The sequence below is a fragment of the Naumovozyma dairenensis genome, chromosome 5, assembly GCF_000227115.2.
Source record: "Naumovozyma dairenensis CBS 421 chromosome 5, complete genome".
In the NCBI taxonomy this organism is placed as follows: Eukaryota; Fungi; Ascomycota; class Saccharomycetes; order Saccharomycetales; family Saccharomycetaceae; genus Naumovozyma; species Naumovozyma dairenensis.
Window position 1 is genome coordinate 247,598 of NC_016483.1, and position 21,845 is coordinate 269,442.

The 21,845-nt window shown below is 34.9% G+C and overlaps 10 protein-coding genes across 10 annotated transcripts; 3 read left to right on the forward strand and 7 right to left on the reverse strand.

The window, feature by feature from the left end:
- Nucleotides 1–41: 41 nt before the first annotated feature.
- NDAI0E01250 (OSBP family protein) lies at nucleotides 42–1,349 on the reverse strand (the record flags this gene model as incomplete). The annotated part of the gene is made up of 1 exon (XM_003670136.1): nucleotides 42–1,349. One exon carries the CDS (start codon nucleotides 1,347–1,349, stop codon nucleotides 42–44), a length of 1,308 nt encoding a protein of 435 aa, XP_003670184.1.
- A 616-nt stretch (nucleotides 1,350–1,965) lies between these two features.
- On the reverse strand, nucleotides 1,966–2,601 carry DFR1 (dihydrofolate reductase; the record flags this gene model as incomplete). Its single annotated transcript, XM_003670137.1, has 1 exon — nucleotides 1,966–2,601. The coding sequence occupies one exon, from the start codon at nucleotides 2,599–2,601 to the stop codon at nucleotides 1,966–1,968; it is 636 nt and encodes a 211-aa protein (XP_003670185.1).
- A 299-nt stretch (nucleotides 2,602–2,900) lies between these two features.
- Nucleotides 2,901–3,413, forward strand: POC4 (Poc4p; the record flags this gene model as incomplete). The annotated part of the gene is made up of 1 exon (XM_003670138.1): nucleotides 2,901–3,413. The coding sequence occupies one exon, from the start codon at nucleotides 2,901–2,903 to the stop codon at nucleotides 3,411–3,413; it is 513 nt and encodes a 170-aa protein (XP_003670186.1).
- A 1,521-nt stretch (nucleotides 3,414–4,934) lies between these two features.
- RPL33B (60S ribosomal protein eL33) lies at nucleotides 4,935–5,746 on the forward strand (the record flags this gene model as incomplete). Its single annotated transcript, XM_003670139.1, has 2 exons — nucleotides 4,935–4,953; nucleotides 5,442–5,746. 2 exons carry the CDS (start codon nucleotides 4,935–4,937, stop codon nucleotides 5,744–5,746), a joined length of 324 nt encoding a protein of 107 aa, XP_003670187.1.
- A 2,249-nt stretch (nucleotides 5,747–7,995) lies between these two features.
- Nucleotides 7,996–10,185, reverse strand: KIN4 (putative serine/threonine protein kinase KIN4; the record flags this gene model as incomplete). Its single annotated transcript, XM_003670140.1, has 1 exon — nucleotides 7,996–10,185. The coding sequence occupies one exon, from the start codon at nucleotides 10,183–10,185 to the stop codon at nucleotides 7,996–7,998; it is 2,190 nt and encodes a 729-aa protein (XP_003670188.1).
- Nucleotides 10,186–11,749: 1,564 nt separating this feature from the next.
- On the reverse strand, nucleotides 11,750–12,442 carry MGE1 (mitochondrial nucleotide exchange factor MGE1; the record flags this gene model as incomplete). Its single annotated transcript, XM_003670141.1, has 1 exon — nucleotides 11,750–12,442. The coding sequence occupies one exon, from the start codon at nucleotides 12,440–12,442 to the stop codon at nucleotides 11,750–11,752; it is 693 nt and encodes a 230-aa protein (XP_003670189.1).
- A 444-nt stretch (nucleotides 12,443–12,886) lies between these two features.
- On the reverse strand, nucleotides 12,887–14,497 carry MKK1 (mitogen-activated protein kinase kinase MKK1; the record flags this gene model as incomplete). The annotated part of the gene is made up of 1 exon (XM_003670142.1): nucleotides 12,887–14,497. One exon carries the CDS (start codon nucleotides 14,495–14,497, stop codon nucleotides 12,887–12,889), a length of 1,611 nt encoding a protein of 536 aa, XP_003670190.1.
- A 617-nt stretch (nucleotides 14,498–15,114) lies between these two features.
- Nucleotides 15,115–16,398, reverse strand: WTM1 (transcriptional modulator; the record flags this gene model as incomplete). The annotated part of the gene is made up of 1 exon (XM_003670143.1): nucleotides 15,115–16,398. The coding sequence occupies one exon, from the start codon at nucleotides 16,396–16,398 to the stop codon at nucleotides 15,115–15,117; it is 1,284 nt and encodes a 427-aa protein (XP_003670191.1).
- Nucleotides 16,399–18,473: 2,075 nt separating this feature from the next.
- NDAI0E01330 (uncharacterized protein) lies at nucleotides 18,474–19,766 on the reverse strand (the record flags this gene model as incomplete). Its single annotated transcript, XM_003670144.1, has 1 exon — nucleotides 18,474–19,766. The coding sequence occupies one exon, from the start codon at nucleotides 19,764–19,766 to the stop codon at nucleotides 18,474–18,476; it is 1,293 nt and encodes a 430-aa protein (XP_003670192.1).
- An 841-nt stretch (nucleotides 19,767–20,607) lies between these two features.
- On the forward strand, nucleotides 20,608–21,789 carry TAM41 (putative phosphatidate cytidylyltransferase; the record flags this gene model as incomplete). Its single annotated transcript, XM_003670145.1, has 1 exon — nucleotides 20,608–21,789. The coding sequence occupies one exon, from the start codon at nucleotides 20,608–20,610 to the stop codon at nucleotides 21,787–21,789; it is 1,182 nt and encodes a 393-aa protein (XP_003670193.1).
- Nucleotides 21,790–21,845: the final 56 nt, after the last annotated feature.

The window sequence follows — 21,845 nt, forward strand, 5'->3', positions numbered from 1 at the left end:
TACTCTATCTACTATAATATCTAACATTAATATCATTATGACTATAACACAACTTCTTTTTCTTCATCCCACAAATTCCTTTGGAATCTCCAATGGATCGCATCGGCCGTTGGTATATCTTCTTTAGTTGCCTTCAATGTACCACTTGGGACGTTCTTCGTTGATAACTGCAGAAGAGCTGCCAATTCCAAGAATTTGTCGCCTTCTTCAGGTTTCATCTTACCATTTTTACTATCTTTAGAGTAGTCTACGTCTTTAAACCATCTTCTTTCCCAATCTATACCTTTAGCCTCTTCCTCCTTCCTCATATTTCTTTGACGTTCCTCGAGGACTGATTTGGTTTCACCAATCAATTTGTAGTCACCAATTGTAATCGCCTTTGCCACATCTTTCCATGCTTTTCTACTTTCTAATGGATGTTGTTCCTCGATCGGCTTCACATGAAGGTATGTAGGCTTTATTTTAGTAGCATCGTGGAATAAAGATTCACTAGGTTCTTGGGCGCCATGTTTGATCATCTTAGACACACCAGACCATTGTCCAGATATCGTGTACATTGGTTCTTTATTATTATGATAATCTTTAGAAGATCTATATATTCTTGCCTTAAAAGAGTTTTTCTTACCAGAGAAGTAACCTCTACCAGAAAATTCTAGTACAGCAAGCATACCAGTAGATGCTTGAATGAAAGATTTACCTTCCAATTCTGCAAACGGAGATGCCATCAATATACCTTCCACATGTAATGGAGGTGGTGTGATCAAATAAGACTCATTATCTCTAATAGAAAAGATAGAATGCCCATATTGTCTGACACCCAGTGTTAAAGTCTTACTAAAGGTAGCTTTAATTTGACTATAACCTTCTAATTTAACGTTATTTTTATCATTGAATACAGTGAATGCTGTCTTTGGTGGATGATGAGATACTTGCTCACTAAGTAAAACAGTTTCACCTAGTTCAGGTTTTTCATCCATTTTCCATTTCCCGACGAATAATTCACCTAGGAATGGATTCAATGGTTTCTTTTCAGATCCCATCGATTCATTACGTGAAGTATACTGAGATTTTAATGCAAAGATGAACCATTTGGTGACTGCTAACATACGAGCCACTTCAGCTGATTCAATGTCTTTATCTCCACATGAATGTGATTTGTAATTTTCATCATTGATAAAACCTGGTTCTAAAAATAATTCTGGATATTCACCCCAGTATTGTGAAAATTCAGATAATGATACTGGTGATAAGATGAATGGTGGTGCAGTTAACGTTGAAATGTCACCTCTAAATGTTGCAACTGATTTCAAAAAGGATTTCCATGAAGATGAACCCGCGTATGATGACATTTTTACTATTCTTGCTTTAAAGATTTTTCAAACTGTGAACTTTTCCTATATGAATTTTCAAAGAAAAACTAATGATCTGGCTCAAAAGTAGTTCCATTTGAGTGGTAGGTCATATATATAGTCATTGGTCCTTTGGTTGGCTTGATGTCTGTTGAATAGAATGCACAATACAGTCAGAAACAAGCCGTCAACAGATCGATACGAGCTTCCAAGAATGATTCGTACGCGGCAAACAATTACATTGATTCTCTGCCTTAACTTAATAAGCAACTGATAGCCAAACTCATGGCCGTTTACTATTATTCCATTCTGTATTTGACAGTTGCTCACTGTTAAACGATTCTTGATGTGACATACGTTTACGGTTTATTTCTGCAGGCATATCTCTGTGATATGTTCGTTCGTACGTACTGAAAAAATCGTTTAACATTTTTGAGTGAAAAATAAACAGAATCTCGAAAACGTCACGAAGATATAGGATTGCGGAAGCTGGATGTCTGGTACAGCGTCTACTTGTCGATTGAGTCAGATTGAAACTGCCAAAGTATCGAATTGTATAAAAGTACCTGTTCATGCTATCTATATATTACGATTATTTTCTGCGTACATACATGATTTATTTCCTATTATACAAAGTATATTCAAATTCGTAACCCTTTTCATGGTCTATAAAATGACCGTCCTCGTTAACATGTGGCAATTCTGTACCGGGAGGGACAAATGAGGCTAGGTCTCCATTACATTCCTGGTATAATGAATTAAGTCTATCCTTATCAAGGAATGTATCCATCTCTGGAACAACTGTTTCAACTGGTGTCAAAGCTGTAATAAGCCAATGGTCTATCATATCATAACATTGATTGTATACTTCACCACCTCCAATTATATAGATTCTCTCTAATTCGGCGCCAAATTGAGCATGTAATTGTTCGAAAGCTCCCTTTAATGAATTTACTTTAAAATATTTGTTGGGGAGATCATTTTCTTCACGTAATGTGCTTTCAAAACTTCTTGAGATAACTACATTAAGACGATTAGGAAGAGGCCTAAATCTTGCTGGGATTGATTGCCAAGTTTTCCTACCCATTATCACAGCATTTTTCTTTTGTGAATCCTTTGTTAATGATGTCACTTGTCTGAAATACTTCATTTCTTTGGAAAGTCTCCATGGTAAAGACCCTTGGAACCCAATACCCATTTCGGGCAAAAGACAGGCAACTATACTCACCACAGGTATTTTACTAGATTGCATTTTGGCGAGTGATGCTACTTGTTTGCTTAAGTTATTCGAGGATTACTTAGAGTTACTCTAGTCTGCTCTGTCCATGTTTTTTATTTGAGGATGGCCCTACCATGATTGTTTTGCCTATTTTTGTGTTTTTCCTCGAACTTTTTAACATTTCCCGATGACAGTTTTCTTCATCAAAAACGACAATGAAAAGTATTGTGTGATGAACCACCTCTGTTTTTATTATTTAAACTAGTAAAGGTTTCGTTTTTAGCTAAATTATAAGTGTATACTACTCATTCCTAACGGTAAGCAAGAATACAATGTCAACAAGAACGATACATAAGCAAATCGTTTCAGATTCCTCTTCCTTCATCTCGCTTCCAGCAATTGAATTAATAACAACGATACCGACCTCGCAGGAATCTAATAAAATACCGATATCATTGATAGTGAGTCTTGGTGGAGATAATTTCATAGACGGAAATGTTTCCACCCTTTTAGAAAATGAAGGAAATATCAAGAGAATAGACACTCAATTAGGTACCTTAGTGTCCTATTATTATGCATTACCACGTCGTACGTCGAGAAATAAATCTGATACATCTATACAAAGGGATCCAGAAGTGATCGGTATGCCTTTATTAGATACGAGTTACGATACTGTTGCAGATATTACCAGACAATTGGCCATATTGATCGTTAAGAAATATCATAGACCATGTTATGTTGCATGGAGCTTGAAAAATGGATCTGATCTATCGTCGCTGGAATTGAATCAATTATTTATTGTAAAGAAATGTATGGAAATCCTTGTACCATTGTTAAAGGAATGATTGCAGTACATTGACATAATTACAGCGCTAGGTATGAACGAGTTAACTACAGCTTCTTTGGTAAAGCATTACCAGACACATTTGATGATCGTCACAAAACTTATATGACATTATACATAATCAAATAAGCTACGAACCAATAACGAGACGTTATAGTCAATCGTAAATTCTGTTTGTAAGATAAATAATGAGTTTTTACAACGCTGTCTAGAATGAAAACCTCGAATAGCAAAAAATAGATTCATTAATCTACATCGGTGTAAAAAAATCAAGCAGACAAAGAAATGTAAAAAAAGATATTAGAATGCCTAACGTTATCTTAAACTGCACTAAACAGTATATTTAAAATATATAAGATTATATCGATTTTAATATCCTAGAATAGTGAGACCAATATTAACAATATTTCTCTAAATTATTAATCAAGCCTTTGATTAGAATAAATTAGAAAAAAAATTGGTTAAACTTGTCAGACTGCCATTTGTACCCACCCAAAATATCCATCCCTCTAATTAAAGAGTACATAGAAAGGGTCAAGATCATCGCGCCATTTAAAGATAGAAATCACTAATCCACAAGTGGAAAAGATCATTCATGCAAACGGCAAAGCAAAAATTTCAATTAAGAAATAAGTTAGATGGCCGAACCGCTAAGGATTACGGACCAAGCTATTCAAAAAATGTAATTTTAAATTCTCACTCTTGGGTACAAAGGTTTTGTCACTCATCAACCAAGTTGGATTCAGTGGCTCTTTTGAAGAGTCAAAGAGTGACGATTCCTATAGAAATGATCCTACTGTAGAAGGTGTTAGTAATTTTTTGTTGACTTTTTCCTAGGGTAAATCACAGGCCAATTCATTATCATTATTTTAATTAAGTTCTTTATCCTCCATATCCATAATTTAATTGTTTTGGCTTTTTCAAAGTATAGGGTATAAAACATACTGAAGTACGTCGACACTTTTTTTTATAAGAAAAGTTAAAAATTAAAATGAAGGAAGATAAGTTACTCAATAAATCCATATAACAAAATATGCTCCCTTTTTATATCCTTTCCAAAGGACCGTTGAACTTGACGAAAATTTTCATACTGAAACGATGGAAGGGTTCCAAAGCGTGGTGTTCAGATGTTCAAGGGATCTGTAAATTTTTTTTCTCAGGGTTTCTCTCTCTCTGGAACTCTTCTTTTTGCCAGCCGTACATTTCTTAGACCGTGAATAGGATTTACATCCGAACATTTTTAACTACTGAACATCCGAACACTCTAACAATATGGAAGATCAAATTTTCCAGGGATGGGAGAGACCGGAAGACTTTGGAGAGCTTTCCAGTTCGGGAGTAAACAGAGTCTAGACCAAGACGCCTCTTCGTAAGCTCTACCTAGAGAGACTTGGGCCGCTGTTCACCTCCCAACGGGCTAGAGCCTACCGGAACCCCGTACTAAGTAGGAGCATATTAGTGAAATTGACCTTGATTTTAAACATAATAGACAAACACTAAAAGAAACCAAGAATAACTAAAAATGGCCGAATCCCATAGATGTATGTGTCGAAATGAACTCAAAATAGTGAAAGAACCGTGATAATGACTCCAATAAATGAGATGAAATAATGAATTACAATAAAATATTGAAAACAACTAAAGAATAAAAATATGTACTGTACCATACAATATGATACGTTCTAAAACACGAGTAGGGAACCTATATACCAGGATATTATGCCATAGTTACGCAGATATACATTATTGAAAATAGCCATTTAAAGGCTACCATGCATATAGGAGTAGACTAATGTTTATTTTAGGTTGAAACGTCGAATACAATTACTGGAATATAGGAATACCGATAAAAATACAAACTGTGTATTAGAGAAAGATGTCATAATATAATTTAAGGTAGATTGTTATCTAAAAATGCCATTTATGAGTGGAGGCGTACGGTCAGTCATGAAGAAATAAAAACATAAGATTCAATTACTAACATATAAGCAAAAATAAACCTAAGGTTTTTTTTACAATTCTAATACAGTGTACGTCAAAGGTAAGCACGTATCCTACCAAAGATCCAAGAGTGTTAACAACCCAAATGTCTCTTTGATCAAGATTGAAGGTGTTGCCACTCCACAAGAAGCTCAATTCTACTTGGGTAAGCGTGTTGCTTATGTCTACAGAGCCTCCAAGGAAGTTAGAGGTACTAAGATTAGAGTCATGTGGGGTAAGATTACCAGATCTCACGGTAACTCTGGTGTCGTCAGAGCTAAGTTCAGAAACAACTTACCAGCTAAGACCTTCGGTGCTTCCGTCAGAATCTTCTTGTACCCATCTAACATTTAAATACATGTTAGCTGTTGTCAATTAACATCACTTTTTTAATTATTTTAGTTTATTCTAATGCAAATATAAATTATTAACTTCAAAAAATCACATTCACTCATTATATGTACTAAGTTTTATATCAATTCTATTTATTGCTGGACTGTTTGAGACGTCAGCACAATCAAACAACACAAAAGTTATATCAGTTTCGTTAGGTCTGGCTCCAAAACGATGTCGGAAAGCGTCACTGTCGTAAATTAATTGAGAGTTAGTGTATATTTCTTTTAACTTTATCTATACTGCCTCATATTGAAACTAGATATTAAGTCGAGAAGAATATAGATTGAAAATGTCGAATACATTAACCAGTGTATTATTCATAACTCAGATATACCAAACCGTTGTTTAATGATGGATCTGGGCTATATATGTTCCACTCACAAGTAAACTAATGCGGGTTATTCAATGAAGAATTCGCCTAAAAAAGAACTTATATCTTGGAAGCACAGTAGTTTCTGTGGACTGGAAGGTAAAAACTCCCTCTTATTGGTCTGATCTGATTTCGGAGTTGACCACCTACCCTCTGTGCGTATTGGTTGGGACTCCTTCGGAAGAGGGAATTGGGATTTGAAGTCAGTAAAAGCACTAACAAACACTGTACAAAGTCATATACGTAACAACCAGCACTAATGTACTGTTTACTGACATATAACGGTAAGAATCTGTTTCGAACTTGAGATTCCCCCCATTACAACTAGCCCAAATGGGTCCTGTTAGCGTAGTTATACGTCTTTTTGTGTATAGCTCAGAAGAATTTTCAAATCCAAGAGTGTAAACTACTTGATCTCTTCGAATCAACGCTGTGATGGCATAGGGTGAAGCATACAGAAACAAAGGCTTGGTTTGGCAATGTTACGCTTGATGTGTAACATATGCGAGTAATGCAATTTATTATGCTCCTCATTATACTTGCTGAAAGTACAAAGTACTAGTACCCAGTAAACACTATCCTATTCTCATGGCTATAAATCCTGGTATCGGTTAGAGCTACTAAATCAACCTCGCCGAGAGAGTGTCTTAGAGGAATTGATAATTGAAGTCTAAGTTCTAATTTTTGGAAGATTGCCGCCGATGTTCCGACACACCGGAGTTCTGAGCTACACGTAATTAGCCTACAGCCGTAGGTTCGGTTTTCTCAAAAAAGGATCTACGCTCAATACTTTCGAAATTACTGGCTTTGTTTTCCCATTCATGGTTCCTGTGGCTATGCCAAAGTTCCTAGGAGGGAATATACCTTGCTAATTAATAATTGAGCCCACTTTACTTAGAATTCTCCTGATATTTCTACAGGCTTCGTGGGCCCTTTGCATGCCAAAAAATTTAGCAACCTAGCCAGTTTTCCAAAGGCAAGCATAGATCGTGGACCTAATGGCTTCTTGTTACCATTATGGACTTCTTCCATATTACTGAGTGGTAGTATTCTATATAATTAAATATTGTGTGTAGGTATATAACGTTACTAAAAAAATGCATAGTTAAGAAACCATATTAGCTCCTACAAAAATTAATCAGAGCTGAACTTGTGATAATCTTTCATTACAATATAAATACAAATTTGAGTACTCCAATAATAGTATCCTGCAAAGAATGAGAATACGGGTCCTTGAGTGCCTTACCGCCTAGTTCTAACGAACCCTGCGACGATTGGATAGTATCTCAGTATGATATACCCCCCGCCCCCCTTTATGAAGTCTTTCAATTAGTTAGATTGTCCGCCGGTAAATTATTGGCCACTTTAAATAGTAGCCCTAATGCTATATCATTTTATTGTCCGGTTATGTTTGTTCCATGGTGTCCATTAGTAGTATTTAGAAGTTATTTGAATTCATTTCGATCAGTGCAACTACTTCTATTACCAATCGTATTTTTTTATGTTTTCTACAACCAACGCAAAAAAAAGCCGTTCAGTAGGTATGTAGGTTCATTTTTTGAATATTATTCATTATTTTAGATATCACTCCTTGAATTGTATTCATAATTCCTCAGTACTCTTGTTTAGATTATCTAATGATATAGTTATGTAAACTTTGGAGAAAACAAAACTAATCTTCATTAATAATGTTTGCCTTTTTCGAGCTCTCTAACGGAAGTATGGCCGTTTCGCTTTAAAGTGTAGTGTCTATAGATATAATGTTAAAAGATGGTTTTATTTCTGCCTATTATATATTAGTAATGTCTGATATTCGGCAGCTTATTGTGTTTGGCAATCAAATTCTCATACTTCTCCTTTTAAAGAAATTGATCACTTTTGAAGATAAACTCGTCTCGGTATCAGCTTTTTCAATAGGAACACGTGGATTTGGGTTTTCTAATGAAGATACCATTACTGATGCTCTATTATTTCTAAATTTACTAGCTCGAAGACTCGTTGTGTTCTGGGAATTGAAATTTGCTAAATTTGACATAGAGCTCTTATGTGAAATCCGTCGAGGGTTTCCTTTCAGAGGTTGCGAAGAAACTTCTGTGGCGTTTGTTTGTCGTGATGCAGATCTATAAGAGGGATTACGAGTATTTCCCGTTGAATCAGAAGTTGTATTTTTACTTATTAATGAAAAGAAACTGAATCTTTTACTTGTTGATTCTCGTTTTGGGTCTCCATCAGAAAGTTGCGTTGAGATTTTTCTATTTCGGAGAAGAACTACCAGTTTTTCTTTCTCAATATTGCTATTATTTCTTTTCTCAACATCCTTTACCGAATTTAATGTTACTTCTGGGATTGATATTTGTTTCTCTGACACTAAGTTTTCTTTTTCTCCATCTTCAAGTATTCTGGAATTAATAGCAGATCGATGAGATGAAATTTCTGTTGTATCATTACAAGAGACAGAAACAGCTTCTTTTGGTTTGGGATTGGTAACCTCAGAGATATTTGATACTGGGGATGTTATGCCATTGGAAAGATATGCATTGTGACTTGTCATAAATGTGACAGGTCTCTGCTGCCTCTTGTGAAATATAGGATCGATCGATGGGTTCACGTCTTGTACAGTGACATTTTCAACAGGTGTATGGCTGATGGTTGGCGTACTATGTTTAACGTCCGTATTTATGTAAGGGTGTATATCTGCATTCTCTGGTATATGAACACTAGTGTTACGTTTCCTCGTAGCTGTCAGATAATTTAGCGAATCGGTGGAAGACGGTATTACATTATGTAAGGCCTTTGTGGCAGGTGAAGTGCTCTCATGATTCATACTTGATGACGTATTTCCAAAGTCCGATGCCCTGATGTTCTTAAGTACATATGATTGGGTCTCTAGAGGAGGACTTGGACTATGTTCCATCGTAGGTTCTAGTATGATGGTGTTGTGGCGATAGGATTTAGAGTGCAATCGTAATGACGATGATTTCATCTCGGATGAGGAAGTGTCCCTTGAAGCATTAGATTTCTTCTTAACCATACGGTCCCATTCCCTTGGTTCTACTGCTAGAAATGAGGCATGTGGTTTCAACCAATCATGTTTACAGATATATGATATACTTATTCGCCTACTAGGATTTGCTGTAAGTATTTTCCTAATAAGGTCTCTTGCTAAAGGGGAGATATATGCTGGAAACTTTAATGCAGTTTTAGTGATATATTGATATAACTTACCTATGTCATCACCGTTAGGATTTTGGGAATCATCGTCCCAAGGTAAATACCCAGCTAGCATTGCATATAAGATTATTCCACATGACCATATATCTACCTTCCTTGCTCGATATGGTTCTGTACTTAAAACTAATTCGGGAGCTGCATAACATGGAGAACCACAAGAACGTTTCATCAGTTCATTGGAACCGAAAAACTCATTGACAAACCCAAAATCAGTTATAATCAAATTTTCATTTTTATCCAACAGGAGGTTTTCTAATTTGAGATCTCGATGCACCAATCCTTTTGAATGCATGTAAGTGACACCACTTATCAATTGTGCAAACAATTGACAAGCATGGGGTTCCTTTAACCTTCTTTTCCTTTGTAAATATTTATAAAATTCCCCGCCTGATGCAAATTCCAATACAATCCCAATATATTTCGAGTTTTGTAAAACTTCTTCCAATCTGACGATATTCGGATGAGTCAGAAGTTTCAAAGCATTAATCTCACGATAAATTTTAATCTCTTTATCTGATCCTTTCTTAACATAATCTCGTCTTATTAGTTTGATAGCGATTTGTTTCGAATTTGAATCAAGCGATGCCGTTGGAGAAGCTGTGGACCAACCGAGTTTGACTTTCCCAAATTCACCTTCACCTAGAGTGGCTCCAAGGATATAATTACCAAATCGAAGTTTCTCTTTTTTCCCTCTAGATAAAGGTCTTGATGATGATCTTTTCTCTGTTCGAGGTTTTGCGTTACTTGTATCATTGCGTATGTGACTTTTCCGTATAGGGGATAGTTTAGAAGTCATTATTGAATTACGTTCACAAATATAATTCTTTTGTTAACGGTTAGGAGTATATCTAACACCGATGCAGATGATCTCTGGTTAATTGTAACGGTATTCGTACAAACTGTAGTCTCTGTTTCGTTTTTAATGGGTGTTTTCTTCGAGGCGTGGTATATAAAAATTGGAGAGTTTAATAATAGAAACGTAATGAGAACGAAACCAGATGTAAGACTTTTCTTTACGCAAGGTAATAGTATTCGACGATCAGATTCAACAATGGAAGTGATCTCTTGTGGATTGTAACTGCTCCTCGTCATTTGCAATCGAGTCTCTATGTACAAAGGCCCATGGCGCTTAAAGATATTTATAGACACTTAAGCTGTTTTTTTCACTATCTACCGTTACATATTTTCTTTGCAAGTTTTTCTGTTGTTCGCTATGAATATATCAATCAACACGTAATTTCCTTTCAGAAAATATCTATAATAGTAAAGATAATATAATGAAGAATAATAACAAGTTTTGGAAATACTGTGTGGTGGAAAGAGGCCACCGCCTGAAACGTTAGTAGATATTCTATTTTACTGAATGAGGTTGTCGAGAAACAAGCAGGTATAGTTGAGACGATTTGAAGACGCTATGTCGAGATATGCTTCCCTGGTGGAGCCGACGATCGCTAAGGTATTTTTTTTACAGACTCATGCTATTTTCAGTTAAGCTGATACATAGCCAGAAGAAAATGAATCTGTGATTCTTAATGCTGTCTCATTCTTATTTTATTTTCGTTCTCCTACCCTCAATGACTAATTGAGGAAGAAGAAGAACCGTTTCAAAAAGGTCTGTACGTGGGTTCGGCGGCTATTTTTCTGCTAATTTTAACGATTTAATAAGAAGTATTTATAGTACAACATACCAGAAATATTATGCAACCCTTGAAGAGATTCTGTTTCTTGTATCTGAAGAGTTAAGAAACGATATATATATTTTCACCCATCGTCTAATATATAAATGGCGTAGCTATTCTTCCCATAGTTATAACACATGGGGTAAAACCTAGATGAATGCTGGTTTGTCAATAAAAGATCCAATTATATATATACTATAAGTGGTTGGACACAACGATTACAGTTCAAATATAAATTATGCAGTATAAATAGACTAAAATGAATGAGATTGGGTTCATAAAGACCAGTCTTTTCTTTGTTCAGTCATTCTTTTGCCAATATATGAACTCATTAAAAGAATTAGAAGGGGCCGGAAAGAACAATGATATCCGATAAAGAGTAAACAGGATAGGACCAAATTAACAATTAATATAAAAGATAATGTAGTATACTTCAACTGCCTATTATAATAGGAGGTGTCTTAAATTGAAGCATACCAAAGCTTACTATCTTCTTTTTATTAGGCCCCCTATAATTCTTCTTATTTTCACTCGACTTTCTTGTATTATATTTCTGCAATATTTCCTATTTACTGAATAAAGATAAAAACGCAATTTTTTCATCAATTAATTAATTAATTATCGTACAGTTATATACATGATATATGTTTTTTCTTTCATTTCTTCATATGGTTATCTAGTTTAATTATCGTCAGTGGACTTTACAATCCCAACTTTAGCAGGTCTAATGACTCTGTCGTTCAAAGTGAAACCAACTTGTTGAACATGGAAAACAGTTCCAGGTTCTTTGTCTGGCTGAGCTACTTCAAAAGTAGCTTCATGCTTATTTGGATCGAAAGTTTCGCCCATTGGATCTAACTTTTCGAGACCATGTTTCTTCAAAGTCTTTTCAAAGACATCTCTTGTCATTCTAACACCGGTATAAAGATCGGCAATCTCCTTTGATTTTTCCAAATCTTCTTCTTTGAATGCACTTAATGCATGACCAAAATTATCAACAGATTCTAATAAATCCTTAGCGAATTTTTGTAGAGCGAAATCTTTCGCTTTTTGAATATCTTTCTTAGTAATATTTTGTAAATTTCTGAAATCAGCAACAGATCTTAGTAGACTATCTTTCAATTCAGCAGCTTCTTTAGTCTTTGCGGAAAGTTCTTCTTGCAGACTTTTGATTTTCTTTTGTTCCTCAGTTAAATTTTCATTAGCATTTTCCTCTGTTTTTTCGGATTTTTCTTGTGCCTTGTCTGAATATAATCTCATCATTAGTGGTACAGTTCTGGGGTTTACTGTTCTATAGACGGTAGGTCTGAATGCCACTTGTGTAGCTAATCTTCTTGGAGCAACTCTACTCATGGAGGGGAATAATGCACTCATTTTGGTTTTTATTTACAATAGTTTTTTTGGGTTGTTGCTTGTATAATAACAGAATTATTACAAATGAATAACAGAGTTGAGAACGATTTTATGAAGAGTTGTTCAGTTACTGTTTCGACAAGAATGACTAACTTCAGGTTAAATGGAGCTTATTCTGAACAGATTCATGAAACAGCTTCACGTTTTTCTCGTCCAAGAAAATTATTGAGGTTGAGCGGAAGCGGGGCCTTCGAAAAAATCACAATCATTTCAAACGTGATCCCTGTTAACGTATGACACAAGTATGGTGAGCAAGAAGGGATCCATATCATGTCTAGCACTTGAGAAACCATTTAAGCCTATATATGAATTTTCTTTTCGATTCCAAAAACAATATATACATATATATACATCTATGTTTTTGTAAGTATATGTATGTAAATGCTAAATTAACTGTCTTGTTTTTCAAGCTGTTTCTTCCCAACATTTTTCAATGAAATGTGCCATGTTCACTTTTTTCTTCATTTGACCTTGAATCCAAGGATGTTGTATCATTTGTCTTGGTGATGGACGTTCATGGGGTTCTTTCTTCAAACAATAATGAATAAATGATTTGAAAGCTTTACTCCAACTTATATTTGATTCCGGTTCGTCTTTCAATTGAGGACTAAATGTCAAAATCAGTACTAACAATTCAATTGGTGCAATATTTGCCGTTATTTTATCTGATCCAAATGGAAATCTACCTTGTGCTACCTCTAATATGGTCAATCCTAATGACCATACATCACATGTAACACTATAAGGCTGTCCTTGAATTCTTTCTGGAGCCATATAGAATGATGTCCCCGTAAATGTGGTTGCTAACGAATTCACGGCTTCGCCACTGACACCAAAATCGCATAATTTGACTTGTCCCATCTCATTAAATAAAATATTCTGTGGTTTTATGTCTCTGTGAATAACTTTTTGCTCATGTAAATATGATAATCCCCTTAATACACTTTCTGCAATTTTCCCAAGAACTTTTTCACCAATTCTACCGCCTCTATTCAGTAAATTCTTATATACAGCATCTAATGATTTCCCACTCATATATTCCATCGCAATATAAATCGATGAACTATTCACATCATTGAACATCCCATAGTATCTAACAATATAATCCGATTTGAAACTTTTATTAAATTGTAATTCTCTAAAGATTTGTTTTTGAAATTCAGGATCAGTATTCAAAGTATTAACAATTTTCAAAGCAAAAATTTTCGACCCATGTTTTAATTTACATTTCTCAACTGATCCCCCTGCTCCTTCTCCAAGCACACCTAACGTTATAATTTGATCCTTCATATTAGGGCAATTCCAAATTTCTTCATCTAATTGATCAACGTCTTTATTCATCAGTAATTCATCCGTGGTTGTATCTGTAATAGTCTGTTGAAGGTTGGTATCAATACTGGTAGTTGTTATTGTAGGTATGTGTTTTGTTGGCGATTTTATGGGACTTGCCGCATTACTGTTGCTTTGTTCATAAACTGATAATATAGTTGAATAATAAGAATCTACCGATTCATTCAAGTCTTCCCTTTGATATAATGGTTTATTTTTCTCGAGTGTGTTATTTTCATGATCACTTTGTGCTGAAAGTGGGGGTGACGTTCGTGAGTTTTGCCCGGTTATTTGTAATTCTTTTAGAGCATGCGATATATCTGTAGGGGTCATTTCAGGTGGTGGTCTATACAAAGGTGTTTTGTTAGCATTGGTTGTAGGTGTGATTACACGTTGAACGGAAGGTGGTAAAGGAGGAGGTATTGGCCTTCTCTTATTGGAGCTTATCGAGGTCGATGATTTAGGACCATCTATTGAAGGTGATAAAGAAATGGAAGATGCTGAAGAATATATTGGTAGAAGAGATGATTTGGGTGTTTCATTCATATTGAGTGAAAGTTGGAGAGTGTTTGTTGAATTACTGCTGGAATTAGTAGTATTATTGTGATTTAATAGTGGAGGTAGAGTTAATTTAGGAGATTTAGGATTTCTTCTCGTTGTTTCTGGTGGTTTAAATAAAGAAGCCATTGGTATGAGGAGTTTATAAAAGTTGCTTTTATTTGTGAGTGGGTCCCTCTTAATAAATATCTTTAGTTTGGCCGGACGTGCTATTTGCCTAGGACGTATTGGAAACTGGTTCGACTTGATCTAATTTAGATGTATTTGGTATGCAAATAAGTTTTTTACAGCTCTCGTCCAAAGATATTTGATGAGCTATAAAAAAAAAGTTTAGGTTAACGACGATGTTAGAAAAGAATACGAATTTTTCTGTATATTATTCAAAACCACTAATGTTTGTACTAACTATTGGATCATCTCAGTACAACACTTTGTCAAAGGTGTCCATTTTCTCTATAAAAGCATCTACAAGTTCATTTTCTGATTTTTTCCATTTTCGTAAACAAGGAAAATTGTCCGAGTTTGATGTATCCGTAAACTGGGTAGATACGTCTGTTTGTCACCTGGGACAGTATTATAGGAAGAGACAAATTAACTTAACTTTACGTAATATTTAACACATGGAAAACATAATTGTAGATATATGATGAGGACGTTAATTTTAAAATGGGAGTTGATACGAAATATATATATATATATATATATATATATATATATATATAATTAACTAACTACAATGAAATCGCTTAAGAAGAGATGGTGAAAGGTTTATACACGGTGACTAAACTATCTTCATCGACTGTACCAACGAAATCATCAATAACAGGATGCCATGCAACAGTATTTCTCTTACCATGTTGTTGTGGGTTTCTTCTACTACCACCTCTGTGAACGAATCTTAAGGATTCAGTTTGTAATTCTTCGGAGGCATCTTGTGGAACTCTGTTTGTATCTTCTGGATCATAGTTAGACAAAGCATATTCCATATCCCAATGGTAAACATTACCAGAACCACCAACAGTTAAGATTTCAGATGGAGAAGTTGGAGAGAATTGAACATCGACAACAGAATCACCACCGGAGTGATAGAAGTTGGCAATTTCCTTTTGAATTGGTTCTTCACCATTTTGTCTGTTAGTGAAATCTTGAGTGGCAGATTCAACAGCACGGGCATCCCATAATTTAAGAACACCAGTAGAGAAACCAGCGACAAATAGATCACTAGAGACTGTAGAGGCATCGAATGATGTCATTCTACCATTTTGAGGGTCACTTAAAATCCATAATGGTTTATCGTTGGTTCTTGTATCCCAGAATCTTAAGACATTATCATCAGAACAAGAAGCAAACATGTGATTGTCAAAGAATCTAACAGTATGTGTAACTGTAGTACCTGGAACATGAATTGTACGTAAGATTTCACTTGGCTTACCAGCATTATCCACAATTTTCAAAATACTGTCTTCTTCAGAACCATTACTTTGAGATTTAACAATTGTTTCATTATCTAAGGATAAAGAGAAATCAGACACAGCCAATGAATCTGGTCTAACATGAGAATGCATGGCGGCATAACTGGTAGCTGGACCCATCATTTCTTGAACAATATGAACTGGGACTTTGACACCATCTTGGAACCATGCTAAAGAACCATTCTTTGACATGGCCAATAAAGTAGTCTCGTTACCGTCTAGATAACTCATCTTAGCGACAGTTTCACCAGAGTAAACCCATTTTGGACTTAAGGCAGTCTTTTCAACCTTAGCAAAGGCATCCCCGTATTCAGAGCCCGGCTTTGGTTTTTTATCATTGTCACCAGCAATTGGTAGAGAGCATTGCATTTCATAGATGTCACTTCCTTGAGAATAGATAACACTTGTAGTTAATGTTCCTTTATCAGTATCTGGAGTGACATTGGTGCTGAAAGCTAGGGATTTGCTGTGATGTAAAATGTTATCAACACGTTGAACAAATTTTGGTTTGAAACTTGAGATATGTTCGTATGCTGATTGCTTGTAAGTTTTAGTCATTTTTCCTTTCAAGAGGTAGAGTCTTTATAGATAAATTATACTGTTATAATAATATGGGTTAAAAAATTATGAATTAAAAATTGTATTCAAATTAAATTGAAGGAGATGGCCTAATATAAGCCCAAAAGCTGAGGAATCTGATCGGAAACCCTTTTTATATGAATTTACATACTTTAATTAAAATTAAATCTCTAAAAAAATTCAGACACTCCCTTATTTCGAAAATTTTTCAGTTTTTGTTTTTTTTTTTTCCAATTTTTTTCATTCAAAAGGCTTGTACGTAACTTATCATGCCTAGTGAGGTCCGCGAGGGTGTTTGTTAATATTATAGGGAATATTTAACCCTGTATACCCACGTTGCCCAAAAAATAACCCGCAATAAAACATAAATGTGTTTCTTGATCATCCTATAAAAAGGGTTTTACGTAAGTATTTATGTACTTAAGTACGTAAGTAGGTATGTAAGTTTTTCGGTACATTAGAGTTTTGCAGTTATGACATGAAAGTAGCTAGTTAAATCTTGAGCAGTACGGTATTAGTGAAAGATGATTGACCATCTTTTCAATGAATTCATATTACATTCAGAATTACTTTGAATCCGTTTTATTATTGATATTCCCAGGAGGGCAATGAAAATGGAAACGAACCCTATATTTTTCAAGTGATGACCCTCCTTCCAAATCCGATATTTGATACCACCCCGACACCCTCGGTTCTTAAATTCAATTAGTAATACCAGAATACCCCGTAGAAACTGAGACAACGTCATTTCTAACGCCAAAAGACCCGAATTTCTATTATCTTTAAAAAAAAAAACGGACAGCTTATTGTTTCTTGGCCGATGGGGCGTGGACCGAGGGGGGGTGTCAGCCAGTCTGACTCTACTGGGGTTTTCCCCTTAAGATAAAAGAAGGGTAACGTAAAAGCTAGTTTTTGTCTGTATGAAGATGTCACAATTCAATTAAACGAGAAATATATGATACTCATTTGCGTGGGTTTTTTATGAATTAACATATTCTATACTCATTGATCAACCGTCATAATGAATACGTAACTAAAAAAAAAAATAAAAAAAAGTGACCACCTTGTGGAGATATCTATTATTCCGACGTGAAATGCACAGAAAATGAAGACAAATTTTTGCTAGGGAGTTTGGTTCCTGAACCTCTTCCCGCCCCCCTTCAAAGACTATATGATTTTTCCTTCAACCGATATAAATAATTTCTACTGTCTTCGATATCAAATTAAATGTATTACTACTCGTTTGCCACAGTAGAGTTATAATCTTGATTAGCATCCCAGTCAGTTGGTCCCATTATAGAAACATACCAATAAACTCTTACCCATACAAACGGTGTAGTATATAGTTTTTATCCTATAAAGGTTTGATGTTATGTAACTGCTTGTACTTCAACTTGAAAAAAACAGATGATGTCTATTGCTAATGTTTAATATTAAAACAAATAATCGGCTTTAACACGCCCTCTTTCTATGAAGTGGTGAATTGCATGTTAGCGTTTGATTTCAAAGAAATGTTTGCTCTCTTTAAGGATTTTCACAACATCATAGTGATTTTCTTCATATTCTCTTTACTTTCATTGGGACATTAAATTTCCATACAAAATTCTCTCTTAAACTGGGAAAAGTAATATTTTGAGTGCGAAAGGTAAACAAAAAATAGGTTAGATGTAATTTACTTCCTATTGATAGCTCAGGGTTATTCTGTTAATAAGTTCAGGTATAGTACTATTCTTAAGTTTATATATCGAGATACGGTTCAATCTCACAAATTGTTCCCCAGATTTGGGCAGCCTCCACATCACCTTAGAGCTTCAACTGGGTCACATTTCAAGAATTTATATAGACGAGACTATAACTAGAAAAGAACCAAGGTGCAGATGTCAACAACAAACAATGGGTATTTTCGACTACTTTATTACTAAGGAGAGAGCGCCTATGTAAAAATGGCAACTCTTCATTATTGAGTATACATAAAGGTATAAATAAATCAAATTTTTGAATGAACGTTCTTATGTATATTCTTCTTAAATATTATTACCAAACAGACCGAAAAATCATTTTTCTTCACCTTGAATGAGATCTCTACCCGTAAAAGGTTTATATACTGTTACCAAACTATCTGCATCTACGGTCCCAACCAAGTTATCGATTATTGGGTGCCAAGCGACAGTGTTTCTTTTACCAAATAGACCACTGGTTCTTTTACTACCACCGGTATGGAAAAATTTCAAGCATTGACCTTGTAATTCTTCAGGAGCAACATTTGTAACGTCTTCATTGTCATCGTCGTTTCTTGAGAAGAAATACTCCATATCCCAATGGTAAACGTTTCCTGTACCACCCACGGTCAAGAAATCAGAAGATGAAGTTGGTGAAAATTGGATATCAACAACAGAGTCACCACCAGAATGATACAAATTTATTAATTCATTTTGAATTGGCTCTTCACCATTTTGTCTGTGAGTCAAATCATTAGATGCCGTCTCTACAGCACGAACATCCCATAATTTAATGATACCTGTACTAAACCCGGTAACGAATAATTCATTAGTGACTTGAGATGTATCAAATGAAGTCATTCTACCATTCTGTGGATCACTCAAGATCCACATAGGTTTTTCAGCAGTTCTTGTATCCCAAAATCTCAAAACATTATCATCTGAACATGATGCAAATAAGTGATTATCAAAGAATCTAACCGAATGAGTCACTGTGGTTCCTGGAACATGTATAGTACGCAAAACATCACCTGGTCTTCCTGAATTATCAATAATTTTCAAAATACTGTCTTCCTCTGTCCCACTACTCTGTGATTTCACTACAGTCTCTAAATTACACGAAAGACAAAAATCAGAAACCGCTAAGGAATTTGGCCTCACATGAGAATGAATAGATGAAAATCTCGTTGCAGGACCCATCATTTCTTGGACTATATGAATGGGTACTTTACAACCATCTTTGAACCATGCTAATGATCCATTTTTAGACATCGCAATTATAGTAGTATCGTCCATGGAACTTTCTAAATAACTCATCTTTGCTATAGTTTCACCTAAATAAACCCATTTTGGTGCTAATTTTGTATCTTCCACATCATGGAACGCATCTCCATATTCAGGGCTTGGTATAGCTAAAGATGAATCCTTTCTGCTCCCTCCTGATATCGTTTGATAAAAAGATGCTAGAGGTAATGCACAATCAATTTCGTAGATGTCACTACCTTGTGAATACAATAAACTTGTTGATAAAGTTCCTTTTGATTTGTCGGGGATGATTTCACTCCTGAAAGTCATCGTTTTAGTGAAATGCAAGACGTCATCGACACGAGAGACAAATTTGGGTTTCATGCTTGAGATATGATTATATAATGAAGGAGTCGATTTCCTCCATAGTTTCTGAGATCTAGGCTATTTTTTTTTTATGTATTTGTAGTTTTAATTTTTCGATTCGTCCAATTTCCCTTTTGTTCTCTTATAAATAGTTAGAACTAATAGTTGTGACGATGGTTTCTTATGGTTTGAAGATAAAAAGAAAAGTGCCTAGTTTTGGCGATGAGATGTTTCTTTCTCTTTCAAGTTTTCTTCGAGATCTTGTCACTTTTCCAATTTTTTTCTCATTGAAATTTCAGTCCCGGTGAAAACCCAAAAAATTCAGTTTACCCGAATGGGACTGACAGTGGAGTATTAAAGTTATAGAGGTAAGTTTATAACAATGAATGCTATCTATTATGACAGGAACTATGGGAAGAGAGGAGGACAATTTGATGTATATAGAAGTAAATAGATCCCCGTATAATGCGTACATATTTCTTGAGTAGACATTTCATGTTAATACTTTTAGTATATAAATGTAAAAACTTGTCGTTAAGTCTAGAAGTTAGAATTGAGAAGCAAGGAACACGGTACGCGGAACGGGCAACTTGGTAATAGTTACTACTATCAATAAACATTTGTTATAAAAAATGAAATCTTGCCCAAACAAAACATTAAAGAGAAGCACTTTGACTAGAACCAGACAAGCACTATTTAATCGATCCGTCTTACCTTCACATTTATCATTCTGCTTAATTAAGTGGGGATCTGCTCAGTTGTAGTGCAACACATCGAAGGCCATACATTTGCTAGTTAATTCAAGATCTATCTAATATACCCTATTCTTTGTCATACTAGGATAATAATTTCACCTTTCATGTTTGCTTCCCAACTAAGGCCATGTACCTCATCCATTGCAATATCGAGAAAACTTGCAAGAAGATTGCAAAGTACAATAGCGAAAGATAATGTCCATGCCTCAACCAAACACTCACAGATGGATACTATAATCCACGATATTGTACCCACTAGAGATTCCACACATCAAAATCCTTCCGAAGATATTCTTGATAGCACTGTTAACAACAACAGTACAGGAATACCGCTTCTAGAAAAAGGTATCCAGAAGACAGATGAAATAACATCAAAATTCCAAGATTACATGTACAAATTCAATAAACTACCAGCAAATTATGCTGCAAATCAAATACTAGAATTAGAAGATCAAGAATTACAATTTGAATTGGAATCAATATTAAACCAATTTAATGCTCCAATCAAATACGCATTCGGTTATGGGTCAGGCGTCTTTGAACAAACAGGATACAATATCAAGGAGAAACCTCAAATAGATATGATCTTTGGTGTCACTCATCCATCTCATTTCCATTCTTTAAATATGAGACAGAACCCAGATCATTATTCAACTTTGAAATATTTTGGATCTGAATTTATAGCAAAATTTCAAGATATTGGCGCTGGTATTTATTTCAATCCCTTTGTGAAAATTAATGGTCATGAAGTTAAATACGGTATTGTGTCAATGAAGATGTTATTGAAGGATTTGGCGACTTGGAACACTTTTTATTTGGCTGGTCGATTACAAAAACCTGTAAAAATATTAAAGAATGATTTAAGAGTACAATATTGGAACCAATTAAATTTAAAAGCAGCTGCAACAATTGCAAAACATTTAACGCTGCAAAAAAATAATGGTAAATTCGATGAATTTGAATTTTATAAAGAAATCACTGGAATAAGCTATCTTGGTGATATTAGGTATGTTTTAGGAGCTGAAAATCCAAATAAAGTTCAAAATATTGTAGATAAAAACTTTACAAGATTCCAATCATACTATGAACCTATTTACAAAGATGTCGTGATCAATAATTCATCTTATTTACCTGTAGGATTTACAATAAACAATACAACAAGGAAGTTAAGGGGAAGGATAAGTAGGTCAAGTATTTTACAAACATTGAAAGGAATTCTTACTGCTGGACCTGCTAAATCACTAAGATATGCGTGGGCAAAAAAAATGAAAACTTTCAGAAAGTAATTAGCCTTCCCGTTCTTTTTCCCTTCCCTCTCACATATAGCTAACTGGAACTTTAT